The 19,507-nt window shown below is 40.9% G+C and overlaps 3 protein-coding genes across 5 annotated transcripts in view; 1 reads left to right on the forward strand and 2 right to left on the reverse strand.

Annotated features, from left to right (window-relative positions):
- Positions 1–3,818: 3,818 nt before the first annotated feature.
- Positions 3,819–4,996, reverse strand: LOC136758973 (putative uncharacterized protein C6orf183). Its single transcript, XM_066713752.1, has 3 exons — positions 4,869–4,996; positions 4,361–4,433; positions 3,819–4,105 (listed from the first exon to the last, which is right to left on the reverse strand). Exons 1-3 carry the CDS (start codon positions 4,994–4,996, stop codon positions 3,941–3,943), a joined length of 366 nt encoding a protein of 121 aa, XP_066569849.1. The 3' UTR covers positions 3,819–3,940.
- Positions 4,997–5,376: 380 nt separating this feature from the next.
- cep57l1 (centrosomal protein 57, like 1) lies at positions 5,377–14,186 on the reverse strand. 3 transcript variants are annotated; one of them, XM_066701288.1, is made up of 11 exons: positions 14,021–14,185; positions 13,390–13,576; positions 12,377–12,553; positions 11,952–12,073; positions 11,583–11,699; positions 11,008–11,085; positions 10,212–10,313; positions 8,390–8,470; positions 7,378–7,619; positions 6,824–6,968; positions 5,377–5,888 (listed from the first exon to the last, which is right to left on the reverse strand). In XM_066701288.1, the coding sequence occupies exons 1-11, from the start codon at positions 14,039–14,041 to the stop codon at positions 5,658–5,660; spliced, it is 1,503 nt and encodes a 500-aa protein (XP_066557385.1). In that variant the 5' UTR covers positions 14,042–14,185; the 3' UTR covers positions 5,377–5,657. The 3 variants fall into 3 exon arrangements, with proteins under 3 accessions (XP_066557385.1, XP_066557394.1, XP_066557403.1); XM_066701297.1 differs by having other exon boundaries at positions 10,224–10,313; positions 14,021–14,184; XM_066701306.1 differs by having other exon boundaries at positions 5,713–5,916; positions 14,021–14,186.
- Positions 14,187–16,891: 2,705 nt separating this feature from the next.
- The window catches only part of sesn1 (sestrin 1), a 66,739-nt gene continuing 64,123 nt past the window's right edge, over positions 16,892–19,507 (forward strand). The window contains exons 1-2 of the mRNA XM_066701319.1: positions 16,892–16,975; positions 17,286–18,391. Of these exons, the coding sequence (XP_066557416.1) occupies positions 18,122–18,391 (270 nt within the window). The 5' untranslated portion in view covers positions 16,892–16,975; positions 17,286–18,121. The remainder of the gene's footprint in view (positions 16,976–17,285; positions 18,392–19,507) is intronic.

The following is a 19,507-nucleotide window of genomic DNA, read 5'->3' on the forward strand; positions in this document are numbered from 1 at the left end:
AGTGGATAATTGAGGACGCGGACCCCCTGGCAACACAAGGGGGCAAACACGACATCCATGCACTTTGAGAAAGTACAATGGGCTAGCGACAGGCTGAAGGGGTGAACAGCAAACTCGAATGCTTGGACCTTGAAGGCGAAGCAGAGGAACTTCCTGTGTGCCTACACAATGGGGATGTGAAAGTAAGGGTTTTTCAGATCCACCGTGGTGAACCATTTGCCGGGCTTGATGGCCTGAGACCTGTTGTGCAGGTTGAGCATGCTGAAGCGCAACACCCTGAAGTGGCGGTTCAGGTGTCTCCAATCCAAGATGGGGTGGAAACCACCATCTTTCTTGGGCACTAGGAAGTATGAGGAACATAATCCCTTGTACTGCCCTGGAAGGGGCATATCGCTGATTGCTCGCTTCTCCAGGAGAGCAACACACACAAAGTTGTGTGCTAGCTGGGTTGCTGGTGTAGCATTTAGACTGCTGCTGGCACTACAATTCAGCATCTATACAGGACTGAAGGTGCCTTTCACCTTCAGTCAGCTGCCCATGGTAACATGGAATAAAGACACTGCCAGGTTGCCCTGTTGAAAAGCATGTTTTTGCATGATGTACACAGCTGTAATTGACAGACGGAGCCATTTCAAAGCACTTCACATTTTATAAAGAACAAAGTAAAATATTTATTTCAAATTTCAATTAATACAAGTTTAATAAAATATGTATACACTTTAAAGTTGTAAAATATAAAGCTTCAATAATTGTGCTATAGCCCTATTTTAAACACTCCCCCTCCTCCCTGTCTCTCTCTTGTGAAAGTATTCACCCTCCTTTTATTTGTACCTTCAGAAGTCACAAAATTAGATAAATAAAGTCCACCTGTGTGGAATCTAAGTGTCACATGATCTGTCACATGATCTCAATATATATACACCTGTTCTGAAACACCACTGAGTAAGGGGCACCATGAAGACCAAGGAGCGCTCTAAACAGGTTGAAACTATGAACATCCCACGGAGCACCATTAAATCCATTATTAAAAAATGGAAAAAATATGGCACCAGAACAAACCTGCCAAGAGAGGGCCGCCCACCAAAACTCACGGACCAGGCAAGGCGGGCATTAATCAGAGAGGTAAAAAAGAGACCAAACATAACCCTGAAGGAGCTGCAAAGCTCCACAGTGGAGAGTGGAGTATCTGTCCATAGGACCACTGTAAGCCATACACTCCACAGAGCTGGGCATTACAGAAGAGTGGCCAGAAAAAATAAGCAAACATGTTTGCCGTTTGCTGTTTGCCAAAGGGCATGTGGGAGACTCCATATGGAAGAAGGTAATAAAATTGAGATTTTTGGCCCTCAAGGGAAACGCTATGACTGGCGCAAACCCAACACCTTTCATCACACCGAGAACACCAACCCCCCCATGGTGGTGGCAGCATCATGCTATGGGGATGTTTTTCATCAGTAGGGACTGGGAGACTGGTCAGAATTGAAGGAATGATGGATGGTGCTACATACAGGGAAACTCTTGAGGGAAACCTGTTTCATTCTTCCAGAGATTTGAGACTGGGACGGAGGTTCACCTTCCAGCAGGACAATCACCTATTGGAATGGCCTAGTCAAAGCCCAGACCTCAATCCAATTGAGAATGACTTAAAGATTGCTGTACACCAGCGGAACCCATCCAACTTGAAAGAGCTGGAGCAGTTTTGCCTTGAAGAATGGGCACAAATCCCAGTGACTAGATGTGCTAAGCTTATAGAGACATACCCCAAGAGACTTACAGCTGTAGTTGCACCACTTTGTCGGTCTCCCTTGTCGCTCTGCTGTCTGCGTGGCTGCATAAATATTTGGACAGTTACACAATTGTTAACATTTTGGCTCTTGCAATGACTGCCTGAAGTCTGGAACCCATAGACATCACCAGATGCTGGGTTTCTTCCCTGGTGATGCTCTGCCAGGCCTGTATAGCAGCTGCCTTTAGTTCCTGCTTGTTCTTGGGGTGTTTTTCCTTCAGTTTTGCCTTCAGCAAGTGAAATGCATGCTCAATTGGGTCATTGTCCATCTGCACTGTGAAGCACCATCCAATGAGTTTTTAAGCATTTGGCTGAATCTGAGCAGATAATAAAGCCCTAAACACTTCAGAATTCATCCTGCTGCTTTTGTCAGCAGTCACATCATCAATAAATACAAGGGAACCAGTTCCCTTGGCAGCCATACATGCCCATGCCATAACATGCTTCACAGATGAGGTAGTATGCGTCGGATCATGAGTAGTTCCTTCCCTTCTCCATACTCTTCTCTTCCCATCATTCTGGTACAAGTTGATCTTTGTCTCATCTGTCCATAGGATATTATTCCAGACCTGTACAGGGTTCTTTAGATGTATTTTGGCAAACTCTAATCTGGTCTTCCCGTTTTAGGGGCTTACCAACTGTTTCCATCTTGTGGTAAACCCTCTGTATTTACTCTGGTGAAGTCTTCTCTTGATTGTTGACTTTGACACAGATACGCCTGCCTCCTGGCGGGTGCTCTTGATCTGGCCAACTGTTGTGAAGGGGTTTCTCTTCACCAGGGGAAGAATTCTTCTGTCATCCACCACAGTTGTTTTCCATGGTCTTCAGGGTCTTTTGGTGTTCCTGAGCTCACCTGTGCGTTCTTTATTTTTAAGAATGTACCAAATAGTTGATTTGGCCACACCTAATGTTTTTGCTATCTCAGATTGGTTTGTTTTGATTTCTCAGCCTAATGATGGCTTGCTTCACTTGCAGTGGCAGCTCATTGGACTTCATATTGAGGGTTAACAGCAACAGATTCCAAAAGCAAATTATGCACTTGAAATCAAATCTAGACCTTTTATCTGCTTACCTGTACTTGAACTAATAAGGGAATAACACACACCTGGCCATGGAACAGCTGAGACAGCTGAGCAACCAATTGTCCAATTACCCAGAGACAGCGGTGAATGGTCTTAACAGAGTGGAGGTGACACACCAGCCACTGCAGATAGATGACCATGTCTTCCTGGTTCACCGCATTCATGGGATTGCCCTTGCCCGTCAGCACCTTCTCCCTGGACACGGCCAGCCTGCCTGCCCTCTGCACTGAGTCCTCATACTCTCCCATCAGCAGGCCAACCTGTTCCTGGGATCATATCACCACAAAACTCAGTCCATTGAGTATATTTTTAGCATTCACTGAGGGTGTTAGGATTAGGGTTATTGTAATTCAACTCCGGTTCACCATTCAGGTATTCAGTCACTACTGTCCAGTTATACTGTTAGAAGAGTAAACATCACTTCGTATGACATAGGTTAGTTGTAAATGATTAACCTTTTCTAGCCCACCTTGTATTGAGGATATAGCTGCTCAATGACACTGGAGTGTCGACAAAACCTTCTCCATCGGAGCATGTATTGGTATTTGCACTGTGCCAGCTGGCAGCTCCGCTCTGCATAGAACTGAAAAGATCATCATTCGTACAAACAACAGGAAAGTCAACATCCTCTCAGCCACACACACTGATAGCGATAGAGAAGTAATAATATCCAAGTTCAGTTTCAGTTACCAGAGATAACTACAACAGAACAAACAACTACAGAAAAAAACAACAAAAAAAAGGGTTTGTTTTAACAGCAAGATATTCAATTTCTTGTTTCTCTGTGTGTTCTGGTGATTTTATGGGGGTCTTTTGGTTGGTCTTCCCTGCTTGCATCATTCACACCCAAGTGATGCTGGTGTACAACAGACTGTGACAATACTTATAACTTCAATCACTTTAATTGTTGCTTTATCATTTTTCCCCAAATTACATGTGCAATTTGTAACAGAATTATTTCAGAAAGCGTAGAAATACAGACAAAGTTCAGAAAAGGGGTGGTTGAAGGTTGGCTTTGGGGGGCCGCACCAATCTTCCTCGAGAGCCGCACTTTGGGAACCCCTCACACAAATCACAAAAAAATGGTGGTTGGGCTCCTGATCAGCAATGCGGTTCTGTAGGTCACCTGGTGCAGCAGCAGGGGCAGGCTCTCAGGACTGTACTCCCGGGTCAGGCAGCTCTCCAGCTCTCTCTGCATCACATCTGCCTGGACCAGCACAGGCCTGGCTGCTGCCACCTGCAACGCCCAGCACACCACTTCTCACAAATATCGCACCACGCTGACAAAGACATGCAGTCAAATCAGAAACGTTTTGAGAGCAGAGGCTCTGATACACAGAGTCTTTCAGTTCGTAACACGTTTACATTGTATTACATTCCAGCATCGTAATAACCGTGCAAGGAGAAGCGCCCGCTCCCAGCTTGTGCCGGCCCAGTACGGCCCTTTATTCACAAAACGCCTCTGTTCTCCACTCATAACCTCGCACTGTACCTGCAATTCTTGCTTGAGCACCAGCTCCCTCTCGCTCCGGAAGTAAGAAATGTCCTTAGGAACAGGCACAGAGCTACGGGAGAGAAGGATGGTGTCGAAATTCTAAAAATGCTGTGAGAATGAGTCTGACTCATCCAACCCCAAGTCAATATTTCATGAAAACAAGCAAGATGTACTTCTTACTATCAACATCGCTTAACGCAGTTAAGCGCACATCTTTGCCAACTAGATTTAAAATGTATACCATTTGCATGATATGCCATTCATCAGCAGTTAACAGATAAATCCTTAGAAAAATATGCAATTTTAATATCTTACTTCTGGAGCAACTCACCAGAATGCTGAAAAGTGTCAACATAGTGTCATAACAAGTTGTGACTTTGCCGTAGATAAGAAGGTATGATGGTAAACGATTCTGTGCTGTGCTACATATTATGAGGGATAAAGTACATGAAGGAAGCACCTTTGTAAATAACGCAAGACTACTCCCAAGCCCTCTTGTGGTTACCTGTACGCCTTAGAAGGTGTTCCCTGCAAAACCCCATTTTCCTCGATCTCCGTCTTCAGGGCTGTGAGGCCAGTTCCTTCTCCATCAGCTGCAGCTTCTCTGTACAGGAGATGCTGAATATCATTCATAATACTATAGAATACTGTATTGTTAATTTGGAAACTGAAAATTGTGTTTAAATTAACACTTATTTTATCATTTGAAGATGCAATGTGAAGGTACTTTTGAATCACGTTATATTCACGTTATACGTTATTTTCTTGAAAGTACAAAGTCAGTTCTTGAAAACGTTATATAGTAGGGTGACCTAGGGTGACCTAGGGTGACCTAGGGTGTCCCCATTTTTGGTGGCCTGTCCCCGGCTGGTGCTGTCCCCCGAAATGTCTCCGTTTTTTAAACCCCCCCCCCCCAGGAAAAGGCTTCCTTTTCTCATGAATGGTTCCAAATTTGGTATCAAGAATCAAAACGTGTTAAAAGAACCTTTATTTATTTAGTGAATCAGACCTCATTAATGGCTGCAATTAACAGATTGCAAACTTTTTATTGAAAAAAAGAGAAGGCATTACATTTAAATTACAAGCAGATATAAAATTAAGTCTATTATACTATATTCTGTATATATACACATGAAAATAAAAATTTCAGGCCTCAAGACAAAAACAACAGTCCTAGTCTTGAACTCAACAGAATTTCAAGTTTAGCGCACAGAAAGAATCATTACTGCACAGGATGTGTGACAGACGGGGAGCAGGACCATTTCTGGTCTCCGCTGTGCGGGAGGCTCGTGCGCTACTGCTCCCACATGATGTCATCCTTCTTCAGGTGCAGCTGCAGTTTCTGCACTTTCTTCAGGAGCCGCAGGCTGTCCTGGCCCTTCGCTCCCTGAGCGGCCTTACTGGGGCTCCCTCTACTCTGGGGAGAGGGGGGCAATGGCCTGACTCCACTCAGCCCTCCTGTCCTGGGCTCAATGCTGGATGTTCGCCTCTTTGGCATCCGTGATTTCTGGTTCAATTTCTGTACCTGCGCTTGGAAACAAGACCAGATCCCACTGAAGAGAAAACCAAAAGAACTGCGGTAGCAAGAGAAAATGACGCAAATATGGACGGTAAACCTCGTTACATCACATTGACTCTTTTCTTAATGCAGGTGATATTGTGGGTTTAGACTCATGACCATGTAAACGCAGTGTATGTATAGGTGAAGGTGAACAGGTGTCAGATTTCTTTTAGTGCGAATCTTACTATGAATTAAAAAAACATGCACAATACACTTTACACTGCTTTTGTAATTTTATATTTATAGGATGAAATGTCAACAGGGATTTGAAATATGCCAACTTGGAATAAAGGCACATAAGAGACATCCCCCATTTGTCAGTTTGTCTTTAATCTATGGCTATTTCTCTGTTTATATTTTTTAATAATTTTTTTTCAGTAGGTAGAGCATTTTGTAGAATTGGATATGAAGTTATCAGTATCTATCCCTTTAAAATCATAAATTGTATGAGGGGAAATAGTGTTTTGCTGTTGGCAGGATAAAACAGGAAATCTGGATGTTAACCAGAAAGCTTGAGCCTTCCACAACCCACAGGAGGAGGCCATTTATTTTCCTTTTCTGACATCTAAATTTGACACAAATGTAAGGCAATACAGTTTTCTGTTCAGATCATATTCAATTGCAATTTCAATGTGGAACACCATGAAAGGGCCTTTTCAAAATCCAGTGTTAATCAGGGAAGGGGCTGTGAGCTTGAAGCAGATTAAAATGTAGTCCTGTGCACAGACATCGGGTTACAATACTGATGCAGATTGTGCATGGTATAAACATAGTCCATATGGATATTTCAATCTCAACTTTAATTACGAATATATGGAAACCTTCAAAGAATGTCTCGTATCCCAGTGAGCTGGAGAGACAAAAGCATTTCACGTTCCCCTCCCAGGCGACGGACTCACAGCTGCTTGGTGTTTCTTCAGTTTGGAGATCTGCTCCCCCTTTGCCTCCATGCGCTTCACCAGGCAGTCCAGCTCTCGCTCCAGATCCTCCCGCACTGCCAGTCTCTCCGTCTCCTGGATCTGCTTCACCAGCTCCTGGTGCTCACTGCAACAGACCACCAGAAGTCAACAGGGCCCCTATCTTCCTGCCCACATTTACTATGATATCCATTTTTATCAATACATTTTCTAGGACTGAATTAAACAAATATGTAAAGAAAGCTGTAGACATTACTGAATAAGTGGTCACACAATGGTGGTCCAATAAGTCCTCCTTTTACCAAGATGGGAAATAAGCATCACTTATTTATGAACTTCTCCATAAAAACAATATACTATCACTTATAATTCCACCATTTCAATATTACTGATTTCACCACATGCATTGGCAATTTATTACATCAGGCAACCGAGTTCTAGATATTTCAGTACAAATAAAACATTGCAAAGTCTACAAGGCTATAAAGGGAGATAATTCTCAATCCTCCAGAAACACAGTACAGTACTACACTCACAAGCTCATTTGTCCCAGCTCGTCCTGCAATGCCAGCAGCAGTTCTGACAGGCTGCCCACTGAGGAGGCGCTGGAGCTGGCCGACGCAGACCTCTGGATACCCCGTCTGTTCTCGGGATGTGTTGTCTTCGGGGGCTGAACGTGAAGGTCTTGGCCTTGGTGGCAGAGTTGGGGGTTGTGGTGCTTCATCATGTGCAGGACATTCTGCACGTTCGCCCTCACCGAGTGACTGGGACTGGTGGACTGGATTGACAGAGTGGACTAATTGTGTGTCAACTAATTAAATTGAATTGAAATAGAATGTCAATTGTTTTTTCTTTTTTTATTAACACAATGAGCTTCCAAATGTAAAAGTTGCACACTTAGCAAGAAAAACCCCACAGTATCTTTATTTCTACTTCAAAAACTGCCATCACAGGTTATCTTTTGTACAGTATCTCCCTCGGGGGAAAAAACGCAAGGCTTGAATGTATTGATGTGAAAGGGAAACGCAGGCATACAGGTAGTGCAAGCATTCCACCATGCTCTTCAATACACTGAAATTCATGGATTCATGGCCCATGCGTTATATTTAGACTGATCAATCATAAGCAATCTGCACCGATGCGAAAGGATGTAATAAATCTTTCAGCTAACTAGGCTAAGACTTTACAAATGAACCTGTTCATCCCGGCACATTCACTCTGTCAGTCTTTACCCATGAGGAATACAGCCGAGTCAACAGAGTATGTTCTTCACTGCCGAACAGCGGAAGAAGCACGCAAAAGAACAACGAATATTCAAACGGATCATTTTATAGTTTTGTTCCCCTTTAAAGTAATTAATTACAAATGGAAAATTGTAATACATTTAAAAAAAAAAAAAAATGCAAATCGGTCTGACAATTCAAACTAATCTGGTGATCACATACACAGAAAGTAATAGAACATTAAACAAATGCACCAAAAAAACACACAGTATTAATTTGAAATTCTAGGATAAGGAAATGCTGATAAGGAAGTTAGGATCAGTACCGTTCCAGCCACGAAGGGAAGGTGCTTTGACCTTGGGAAAAATGGAGGAGCTGGATCTTCACTCCTTGCCAGCGCAATTTTCTGAGAAACAACAAAAATTACTATGAAGTTTAAAAAAAAAAAAAAAAAAAAAAAAACACATGAGTTTAGGGAAGTGTCTAATTATGATGTGAATATTGTCTGGAGACCATTTGGACTGTAGTCCTTCATCCTTTGGATTAGAAATACAAACATTATTTTTGAGATATTAAATGCAAGTATATAAAGCATCCTTTTGGATTGACTGTAGCTGTATGATTTTTTTTTTTTTTTTTTTTACACACACATGTTGTTGAAAGGATACCATTTTACAGTTTACAATTAGACATACTGTATAAGGACAACAAACTGTACATTAGGTTTAAATTAAAAGAATAATCAGTCAGAGGATGTAGGAATTGTAACTACTTATAATGCCATCTAGTGGTGCGTGCATATACACTCACCTAAAGGATTATTAGGAACACCATACTAATACTGTGTTTGACCCCCTTTCGCCTTCAGAACTGCCTTAATTCTACGTGGCATTGATTCAACAAGGTGCTGAAAGCATTCTTTAGAAATGTTGGCCCATATTGATAGGATAGCATCTTGCAGTTGATGGAGATTTGTGGGATGCACATCCAGGGCACCAAGCTCCCGTTCCACCACATCCCAAAGATGCTCTATTGGGTTGAGATCTGGTGACTGTGGGGGCCAGTTTAGTACAGTGAACTCATTGTCATGTTCAAGAAACCAATTTGAAATGATTCGACCTTTGTGACATGGTGCATTATCCTGCTGGAAGTAGCCATCAGAGGATGGGTACATGGTGGTCATAAAGGGATGGACATGGTCAGAAACAATGCTCAGGTAGGCCGTGGCATTTAAACGATGCCCAATTGGCACTAAGGGGCCTAAAGTGTGCCAAGAAAACATCCCCCACACCATTACACCACCACCACCAGCCTGCACAGTGGTAACAAGGCATGATGGATCCATGTTCTCATTCTGTTTACGCCAAATTCTGACTCTACCATCTGAATGTCTCAACAGAAATCGAGACTCATCAGACCAGGCAACATTTTTCCAGTCTTCAACTGTCCAATTTTGGTGAGCTTGTGCAAATTGTAGCCTCTTTTTCCTATTTGTAGTGGAGATGAGTGGTACCCGGTGGGGTCTTCTGCTGTTGTAGCCCATCTGCCTCAAGGTTGTACGTGTTGTGGCTTCACAAATGCTTTGCTGCATACCTCGGTTGTAACGAGTGGTTATTTCAGTCAAAGTTGCTCTTCTATCAGCTTGAATCAGTCGGCCCATTCTCCTCTGACCTCTAGCATCAACAAGGCATTTTCGCCCACAGGACTGCCGCATACTGGATGTTTTTCCCTTTTCACACCATTCTTTGTAAACCCTAGAAATGGTTGTGCGTGAAAATCCCAGTAACTGAGCAGATTGTGAAATACTCAGACCGGCCCGTCTGGCACCAACAACCATGCCACGCTCAAAATTGCTTAAATCACCTCTTTCCCATTCAGACATTCAATTTGGAGTTCAGGAGATTGTCTTGACCAGGACCACACCCCTAAATGCATTGAAGCAACTGCCATGTGATTGGTTGGTTAGATAATTGCATTAATGAGAAATTGAACTTTAATACTTTAGGTGAGTGTATTATATACATATATGCACACAGATAGAGGAACTAATTAGTGTGATTGGGGAAAAACAATTTTAAATTAAAATAAGTTCTTTAACATTGTGATTAGGTTAATAGAATGCAAGATAATTGCCAAAGCTGACATACTTCACATCTTACCCTCACAGGTTTCTTCATCTTCTTCTTTGGTTTGCTTCCAGATGAGAGTGAAGAAATAGGAATTTGATTCTTTTCAAGACCTGACTGAAGCTGGCAAAAATAAAAATAAGAATGAAAAAAACTATAGAACAATGTTTATAGTTTTTTTTTTTTTTTTTTTTTTTAACAGCCTGCTCGGACCCATGACCATTTAATGTGGTCCACAGCTACAGGCCTTATTCTCGTCTTCGTTAAGATTAGTTGATTACATTTCATCAGAATATAGGACACCAGTAACATTACTCTCTGGAGTAGAATACTGTAACAAGGACCGAGGACCAAAGAATCCGTGTACATCCCTAAACACCTTTGGTTTGCAGTCTTATTCATTGCAGTTCAAAGGTCCATTGTCCTTACTGGACAGAGCTCCCAGTGAAACAAAACCTGTGTATGTTAAGATCCACCTAAATCTAAAGAAACTTATAATGAATATCAACATGTTAAATAAACCATCATTTTAATTTTGTATGAAGTCACTGTACCGACATTGTAGGGTCAGTTCATCCCTTCGATGACCAGGATGTTGGAGTGTCTACCTGTGTTGACAGACTGCCCAAAAAACTATGCATTATATAAAGAGTCTTTGTGGAGCAACTTATACAGGTTTTACTTGAATTACATAAAAGACAATATGCTTTACCTGAAGGAGCCGGAGGCAAGGAACAATATGTCCAATGCATGTTTGATTGGTTGGTTGGTTATTTTAAGCGAGCCACCTGCTGTTGACTGTGGGTTAATAGCCTACCTGGGCAGCTTTTTCTTGTATTAGCTTGCGCTGGTGTTCCTCTTCCAGAAGCTTCTGCTCCAGCTGATGGATCTTTCTCTAAAGAAATTTGAAGAGAAAATAAATTCAGGGCTATATAAACAGAAGGTCGATTTTACATTACCTTTAAAGTTTATTATTTGAACTGAAATATCTTGCCAACCATAATAAAGTAATACAATCCCTCTGACGTGTTCCTCCACAGAAGGACAGAATGTGTGTGTGCCCCACCAGTGAAATTAAGCCCTGCTCGTGACAAAACACAATCACAGAATTAACCCTGCGCAAACAAAAGGCTTTAAAAAATATAATTATGAACTGAAATCACAGCCAGAGACATTGTTTAAGCCTCACTCAGCTGGTGAAGGAACTAACCTGCAAACATTGTTGAATATACACTTTTCCTTAACACTAACTTTTATTGAAGGTGAATGAAAAGCTTTACTAAGAGTATTGGATGTTATGGAGCATAAAAACGAACTAGTTTATGGTATTTTATGTAGTTATTGAGAAAGGGGAAAAAACGTAACTTTGCACCACGACTTCAGAGCACCTACCTCAGCAATTGACTGAGTGCTCGTTAGTTTGAGACACTCCTCCTCTAACTTTTCCAGCTTTTCTAACTTAGTATGGACATCAGCCTGGTCTTTGATTCTTTCCCGGTGAAGAGAAACCTGGAAGGAAGGATTCTTGTAACCAACTTGCTTGATTACCAATAGGAAAACTCACATTAAAGATGCCACACGAATGAAAATGTTTGAGCTGATAATAAAATAAATGAGCAAATTAAAAGTGGAAAGTCAATGGTCAGCTATTCGTTCAGTCAATTCTAAAGAAATTGCAAATCAGTTCTGTGGGCATGGGTGTCTTGCATTTCAGGAGCACAGATTTTCAATATGGTGGTGCACACTACAGTGGGACTGCACCTGTTTCTCTAGAATGGCATTCTTGTCAGTCTCTGCATTTTCCACCATCCTTCTCATGTAATCCAGCTGCTTTTCCAGGAGGGAGCAGCGGGCTTCGGCCGAGCGCAAATTAGCCACAAGCTCTAAGAGACATTAACACAAGATTTAAAAATGTATTGCTTGACTGTCTGATGTTAATGACATTTTTAGCAATTATTTTTAAAAAGTACTAAACGCAATTCAATCCACACTGCAAATGACAATTGCTATTTTTTTTTAAATAAACTATAGTATACATAGAAAAAGAGAATACACATTTGATTATAAATAATTCTGCATTAAATGCTCTACAGCTGGGTTTACATGCTCGTGAAAAGTTATGACAGTACAGGAGTGTAGATAAGTTATTTCAAAGTGGTATGTCTGGATCTTAATAAAATGAGAACCTTTGTCCTGTGCAGTCTCTTTCTCCACAACATCTTCTGTTCTCTTTTGCTGCTCAGAGCCGCTTTTCTGCCACTGGGCCTTCTCCGACAGCTGCCTCATGCTGCTCTCAGCCTGAACTCTCTCCAGCTCCAAGCGGCGAATCTTCTCCTGCAGCGTCTTCAGCGCCGAGATCACAGCTGTCACAATCAGGACAGACAGATTCAGTCCAAGCTAAGGAAAATACTTAATCCAAGCTTTAACTCAGCGAGCATATTTTCAGATTTACATAATGATAATGTCAGACATTTTGAACTTGTAACATGTGAGGAACATCTACATGAAATAAAATAATAAAATAAAAACTTGGAAAAACTGAAAGTAGGCTGGAGTCCACCAGAGCAATACATTAAATAGATTTACTCAATCCATCCTTAATGGAGCATAGCTCTTACTGAAGCTAAAGGGTTCTACCACTATTCCACTAATCAATTCATATTTAATACATATTTAATACATTTATGAGGGCTGCGGCACCCCACCATCTCTTAAATACGGCACTGCTGCATTGAGAAGACATTTTAAATGTACAAATATTCATTGATCTGCATTTTAGGCACATTTTGCAATAAGCAGCCACTACAGGACCATATAATATTGCTCTCGTGATAGAATGCAGGACTTTGACAGATTAGCTACATTAATCACACAATTACAAAGGCTGCCTGGAGAGTCCATAGGTGAACCTAAATGTCTATTGTGTAGTATAGGCAGTTCAGCATGTTATTGTTGGTAAATAAGATATGTAGCACAGCTGAGGTGAAGCATAATTACTGTCACATGTGTATTAGGATTCAAATTGCCATTCTCCAACACCACATTATGATTTAATGACACAGAGCCCAACAGGAAACCACTGGGCCAGAAATGAATTGATAATCAATTCTACCACCACAAGCTCAATAATGTAATTTTACAGTTTATGTGCGAGTGCATATATGTGCATCCAAACTGTGATACAACCAAGACAGGTCACCTTTACTGCTGGCTTCAGTTTTTCCTTCATCCGTTTCAGGATTCAGCTTCATGAGTCTGCCACTACTGTCTGCCATGATGGCGGGTGGTGGTTTGTGGTAGACAAACAAAGGAGCTGGCATTTTCTCTGGGGGGAGATAGAAACTCCCCAAGTAACTGTGTTTAGAAGGAGATCCAACACTTATGTTCTGCAGAATAAAATAAAACATTTACTTTTTTACTAAATCAAATGTAAACATTAACATATACAACAAAATTATAGTGATCCTTTATACGAGAGAGAATTGATAGAATAAATATGAAACTAGAACACTTAAATACAGAACAATACACACATAATGGTGCTGTACTTTTAAACGTGGTCCTCCTCTACAACAAAACATAGGCCTATTGCGTTCAAATACATGAGTATTGACAGTAATGTTATATTGTTACAATCTCCTTACAATATTATGTTACAATATATATACCAGCTCACGCTTGCTTGCTAGTTTAGGCTTACACCTGTGTGTTTTAAAAGATGTTGTTGTCGACATACATTGGCCGAGACATATACGTCAGAAAACGACGTTAGCTAATCACTACATAATAAATACAGTCTGAAACGCATTCAAATATAGTTCAACCGATACCTGCTGTTGAAACGGCTCCATAGTTGATCTTATAATATCTGTATCTCTATGTTTGCTTGGTTTTGGGGTATTTCCTCCCAACTGCAAGGTTTCGGTTTGGTATCCCGGTCGTCCTCTCTGGATGGCGTTAGCAGTTTAAATTTCCCTCCTCCTTTGCCGCCCCTCTCACAGGCCCGCCTACAAATGAAGGGCTGCTCAAAGCACCAGCTCAAAGATGCATAATACTACTAGGATAAACTATTTGGTGACCAGTTTCTTTCCATTATTATTCCCTGTCCTTATCACCATTAACGAATTAGACTCTTCTTTACAATTTGATACTCTATACAAAGACAAATCCGTATATTTCACATTTACCACACAATCATGAAGGTCAATGTCAAAAGGACAGACAAAATGAGTTGTTTGCTTGTTGCAATGAAGTTAGCAAAAAGTGAATTTTATGTAATTTTACCCCACTGGTGGACTCATAGATCTGAAAAAATATTTATTTGTATTATTACCTGTGTATTTAGTACCACAACCACTGTACTGAGATATCATATTTCTTCTTGGTCTTGACAGACATTTGTTTTAACACAATTATTTAAAAGTGTGTTATCTTCTTGATCCCTTCCCCTGCTGCTGTCAAACAGTAAAATCCAACACATTGTACTTCTCTAAACCATCTGTGCTTTTAATCTATTTACATTCACCCAATTTACAGTCGCTGGTTTCATGTTTACTCTTAAAGGGCCCAGCCTTGAAACATCAGAGCAATTTCAGACGTGTCTATGTATACCAATGACTAAAACTTCTCTCATTATATGACATTATGACCTTCTGCACCAATCATTACCGGTTAAAGGAATCACATGTACATATAAAGTACTGGCCACCTGGTGCCCAGCTGTCTTGAACAGGCCAGCATTGCTGCACATGCTCCACTGCGCCTGTGTTAATCTCCAAAATGTATCTAGAGAGTTTGCAGAGTGGCTCACACATGGCTCAGCAACACATATGGAGAGTATAACAGTCACACTGACATCTGTGCCACTGTCAGTCAACACAAAGTTCTCTAAGTAAAATTACCCCGTGCTTGCTGTTGTACACTGTAGAGACCTTACATTTAAACCACACATAACACGTATCACTATCCAACTGGCCCTCTGCATGTTTCTTATTCATTTAAATTTTAAAGATAACAAACAAACAAAAAAACATGTTGTATGTTTGGCCTTAACCCTGTTCATACTATGAGACCTCTCTCTCACTGAGAGTTTGTCAAGTGAGCAAATGAGATCACATGATTTTTAATATGTTCACTTGCTATGTGCCTTGTTATTTGGCCCCTGCTGTCAGACCAGTTTATGCTTTATCAAAATAGAGCATTCATAGTGCTAGACATGAAGATGTTGTCTGCAGGTTAGTATTATCAGACAGCTGCCTAAACAGGTCTTGATCTAGGTGCATTTGTACTGCTCTCCTACAGGCCAGGGCCAAGGAGACTTTAAGACAAGGCAGACTTTCAAACTTTGTAAACTTCTTTACACCTAGGGAATTATCATAAAGAAAAATACATTCATATTTGTGTGTGTGTGTGTGTGTGTGTGTGTATGTATATAATATATTACACACACACACACACACACTACTGTGCAGACGTTTTAGGCAGGTGTGACAAAATGCTGTAAAGTAAGAATGCTTTTTTGGATGAAGGCCTCCCCAAAATGCTTCCCCTTGCTTCGATTTACAGTTTCTCTTTTCCATGTCACGCCTGCAAAGTTTATTATTAATCTTCCCTTCTTTTATGTGTTTTTTGTTTTGTTTTCATGCCTTGGGATGGATTCAATAGCTTCCTCTGTCCATCTTTGGTCTGTTCTCACAGTGTTGTTGCTGTTGTAACATTCTCACTCTCAGTGATGTCACATATTTTGGTTTATTCTTGGATACATTCATTTTTTCCCCTCTATATCTTCTTGTTATTCCAAGCATAGCCTATATATATATATATATATATATATATATATATATATATATATATATATATATATATATATATATATATTGTACAATTACTGTTTAATTGAAGCATACAGACACAAACACAGCTTGGGCCCGTCATACATATATCAGTCTGATTGACTGTACTCACTGCGATCATCAGCAAGTACAGCAATGTAAACAAATGATGTAATGATGCTGACATAAAAAAGATCCTGACTGCAAAATACCTCTGCAAAAGATATTAATTTAAAAAACTGTTGCATCTTGAGGTTGATGTGGTCAGGAGGAAAGCCTAAATACGGGCCTGTGTGATCCTTTGTGAAGTTTTATGTCCAGTAGCGCACCAGCACTACACAATTCACTGCCTATGGTGGCAGAAACAGACCCAACTGAATCTCCTGCACGGCAGAAACCGGCCTGAATCATCATTCTCAAAATATAAACGAAAATGTTATTATCTTTGTGACTTGGTAGTTAATTTCTGTGCGCTGATCTATTTTTACATACTGTATTCCCAACTATAGCAGAGGAATGGTAATGTGCGGGTGGGTGTGCACCTCCCCGCTCCTCTCTTCATTTTCAGATAAACAAGTGAGGTTTGAGCGGAGGATGGTCACGGTTAACTGTACATTTTGTCGCGATTCATCGGGAATTGTAGTTTCCGAGCTGGGCTTCGTGTGGCCGCCGCAATAGCACACAGACGAACAACAAACTCCAAGTCCCAGGAGCCACCGCGACACATGCGAGCATGGTAATGCTAAAGCTTTAAATTGCACCGAGGCCACGCCTTTGCTTGTTGCCGATTGGCTTAGAAGCGACAGAGTCCCGCCTCTACTTTGCATTGTCAAGTTCAATTGAGCGGCCGAGCTGTCAATTAAACAGCCACCCTTTCATTCTGTGGTGAGAAGGTTCTCTCACGGCCAGTGGCAGGAGCAAGATTTACAGCCGAAGGACCTATGCAAAAGACAAGTAGGTTTAACGTGTTTATTATGAAGTATCTAGAGTGCTGCTATATCGGATACCCAGGGTGGAAATTATAAAGCTAACGGTTAAGCGGCATATTCCAGTTACAGAAGATATAGTGCCTTGAGTAGTATGTTTTATTTGTGCTATTATATTGTTTGTTTAAGATTGAATGAAAAGCTACAATGGTTACAAAAATATGATTGTGATTGTGTACATATCAGAGTAGATGCTTTTAAAACTTGATCGCTCCCAAATGTCCTTATTGCACATGTTTAAAGCAACGCTTTGTCTTTTTTACTTTGCATCTTGGCAGGTAAAATAAGAAACGGCGTAAACAACAATGCCACTGCATCACTGACTCGCAGATCGATGGGAAGCAAAACCGACAATTCCCCCAAAAAGTATATATAACAAAATAATGTATTGCACATTAAAAAAACATAGCTTTAGCTAGGGTTACATTGTAACAGTTTCCCCAGCTAGATAAAGGGCAAGTTGTTAGGTTCCATTTCAAATATATAGGCTACATGCATAAATAAATAATTAAATGCATACATAAAAGTTTCCCAAAACATGTTTAGCTTTTGACTGCTATGTAATATAAAGGTTAGTTAATTCGCAAAGGTTATTCTGGAAATTAAGGCTTGGGGTCATTTATGTAGTTTTGTGGATCAGAATGTGTTTTACGGCTCCACATTGCTTGTCAAAATATTTGAATCTAATTTAGTGCATTTTTTGTGACAATTCAGTAGAGGCGATCTTTCAACTTGTCTGGCTTGAGCAAAGACTGCATACAGCATAGTCATCCCAAGTGCCATTTATAGCTACTCCTCTTATTCAAATCCATGCAATTGGGAAGAACATAAACGAAACACAATCTGCAGGTACATTTTTATAAACATAATTTGAAGTTAAGCACAAATAGTTGTCAAAATAGAGCACACTATTAAATTATATTGTTGCACACACAGTGAGGTATTTGGGTATTCAAATACACTTCATGGTGTGTTGAAGAAAAGCAAATGCATTCTGCCTTAAACATGTATGCTCTTGATTAGTATGCCATCACCTCACATTGTTTATGCGGATCGCAGCTGAAAACAAAATAAGGCGAAACGGAGACAAAAACAGTCGATAAAGCGCAGGGCGATGGATGTGAGGGATGCTGTCGGGAGGTGGGATGAGTTAGGGAGCAGAGATGCGAGCTCAAGAGCAGTGGCCATGGAAAACATCAGCCAAGAAGTGATGAGCCGAGTGGAGAAGATCGGTCCGGTCAAAGAGGACCTGCTGCCCCCCGGCTCTCCTGCCTGCAGCCCCGGTGATTTGAACGAGATGCTGGCTCGTCTGCTCATGCTCTCCAAGAGGTGTCCGCATGCCGACGTCAGGGAGAAGTGCGGGCTGGTGCTGCGCAGTGTCCAGGTAAGGGTTTGAGCGAGGTGAGCCATCACTAGACATGGTGCAGACTCGCTTTGCGTCTGTATTTCCATTTCCTTTGCACAGTTTTTCTGCCAAATCTGGTTCTTGATGGTTGCTTTTTGATTGCTATATAGATGTTGTTCTTACCTGCTGGAAACCCACCATAAAGCCTCTCTCATATCTTAACATTCAGGCTGGCAAATTAATACAGTTATTGTATGAGAGATGCAGAGGCTGCCCTATGCGACGTGACATGTTCATGCATTGCACTTATTATAGAAAAGGAGTTGACAGCTGCGTTATGCAGGTAAAACCAATCAGAATCCATGTCATCAAGCTGTTCTGTGAACCTGTCAAGTGATCCTGGTCAGAGATTGATTGAGGCGATGTATGAATCATAATGAGTTGATGGTGGAAAGAGTCAGGGGGGGAAAAGTTCAGTACTGCTTTTCTGAATGGCAGCGGATGCATATGCAAGTGTGAAGGAGCTCAAAGAAGTATTCAAAACCTTGAGATGTTTTCATCCAGCCCCCCTTAGTGAGCTGGGATGTGTTTAGTGGGAGTTTGCCTAGACCAGCACAATCCCGTAGTTGCTGTATGTAATGTATTGTGTCATGTGTGCTGTAAGAGAATGGACCTGTTTGATTCAGGATACACATGCTTGACACACAATTGCATTTTAGTGGGTTCATGTAAATTATTATTATAATTTTGAGTGGACAAAGGCCTGTTCAGTCCAGTTGGTTGTTGAGAATGATGTTTACTGTGTCGTTTTAAGTAATATTTCAGATGTTATACATTAAAAAAAAAAAAAAAAAAATCTTACCATTGAAGCATTATGATGTATATGCAGTTAGGTCCATAAATATTTGGACAGTGACACAATTGTCATTATTTTGGCTATGCATGCCACCACAATGGATTTGGAAGCAAACAATCATGATCATTATTATTATTATTACTTATTTCTTGGCAGATGCCATTATCCAGGGCGACTTACAAAATGTAGTAAGTCAAAATATACTTCGAAAAGCAACCCACGACTTTGTTAAGGCGAAGACGTGGAATGTTCTGCAATGGCCAAGTCAATCACCTGACCTGAATCCAACTGAGCAGCAT

The sequence above is a fragment of the Amia ocellicauda genome, chromosome 1 (assembly GCF_036373705.1).
Source record: "Amia ocellicauda isolate fAmiCal2 chromosome 1, fAmiCal2.hap1, whole genome shotgun sequence".
In the NCBI taxonomy this organism is placed as follows: domain Eukaryota; kingdom Metazoa; phylum Chordata; class Actinopteri; order Amiiformes; family Amiidae; genus Amia; species Amia ocellicauda.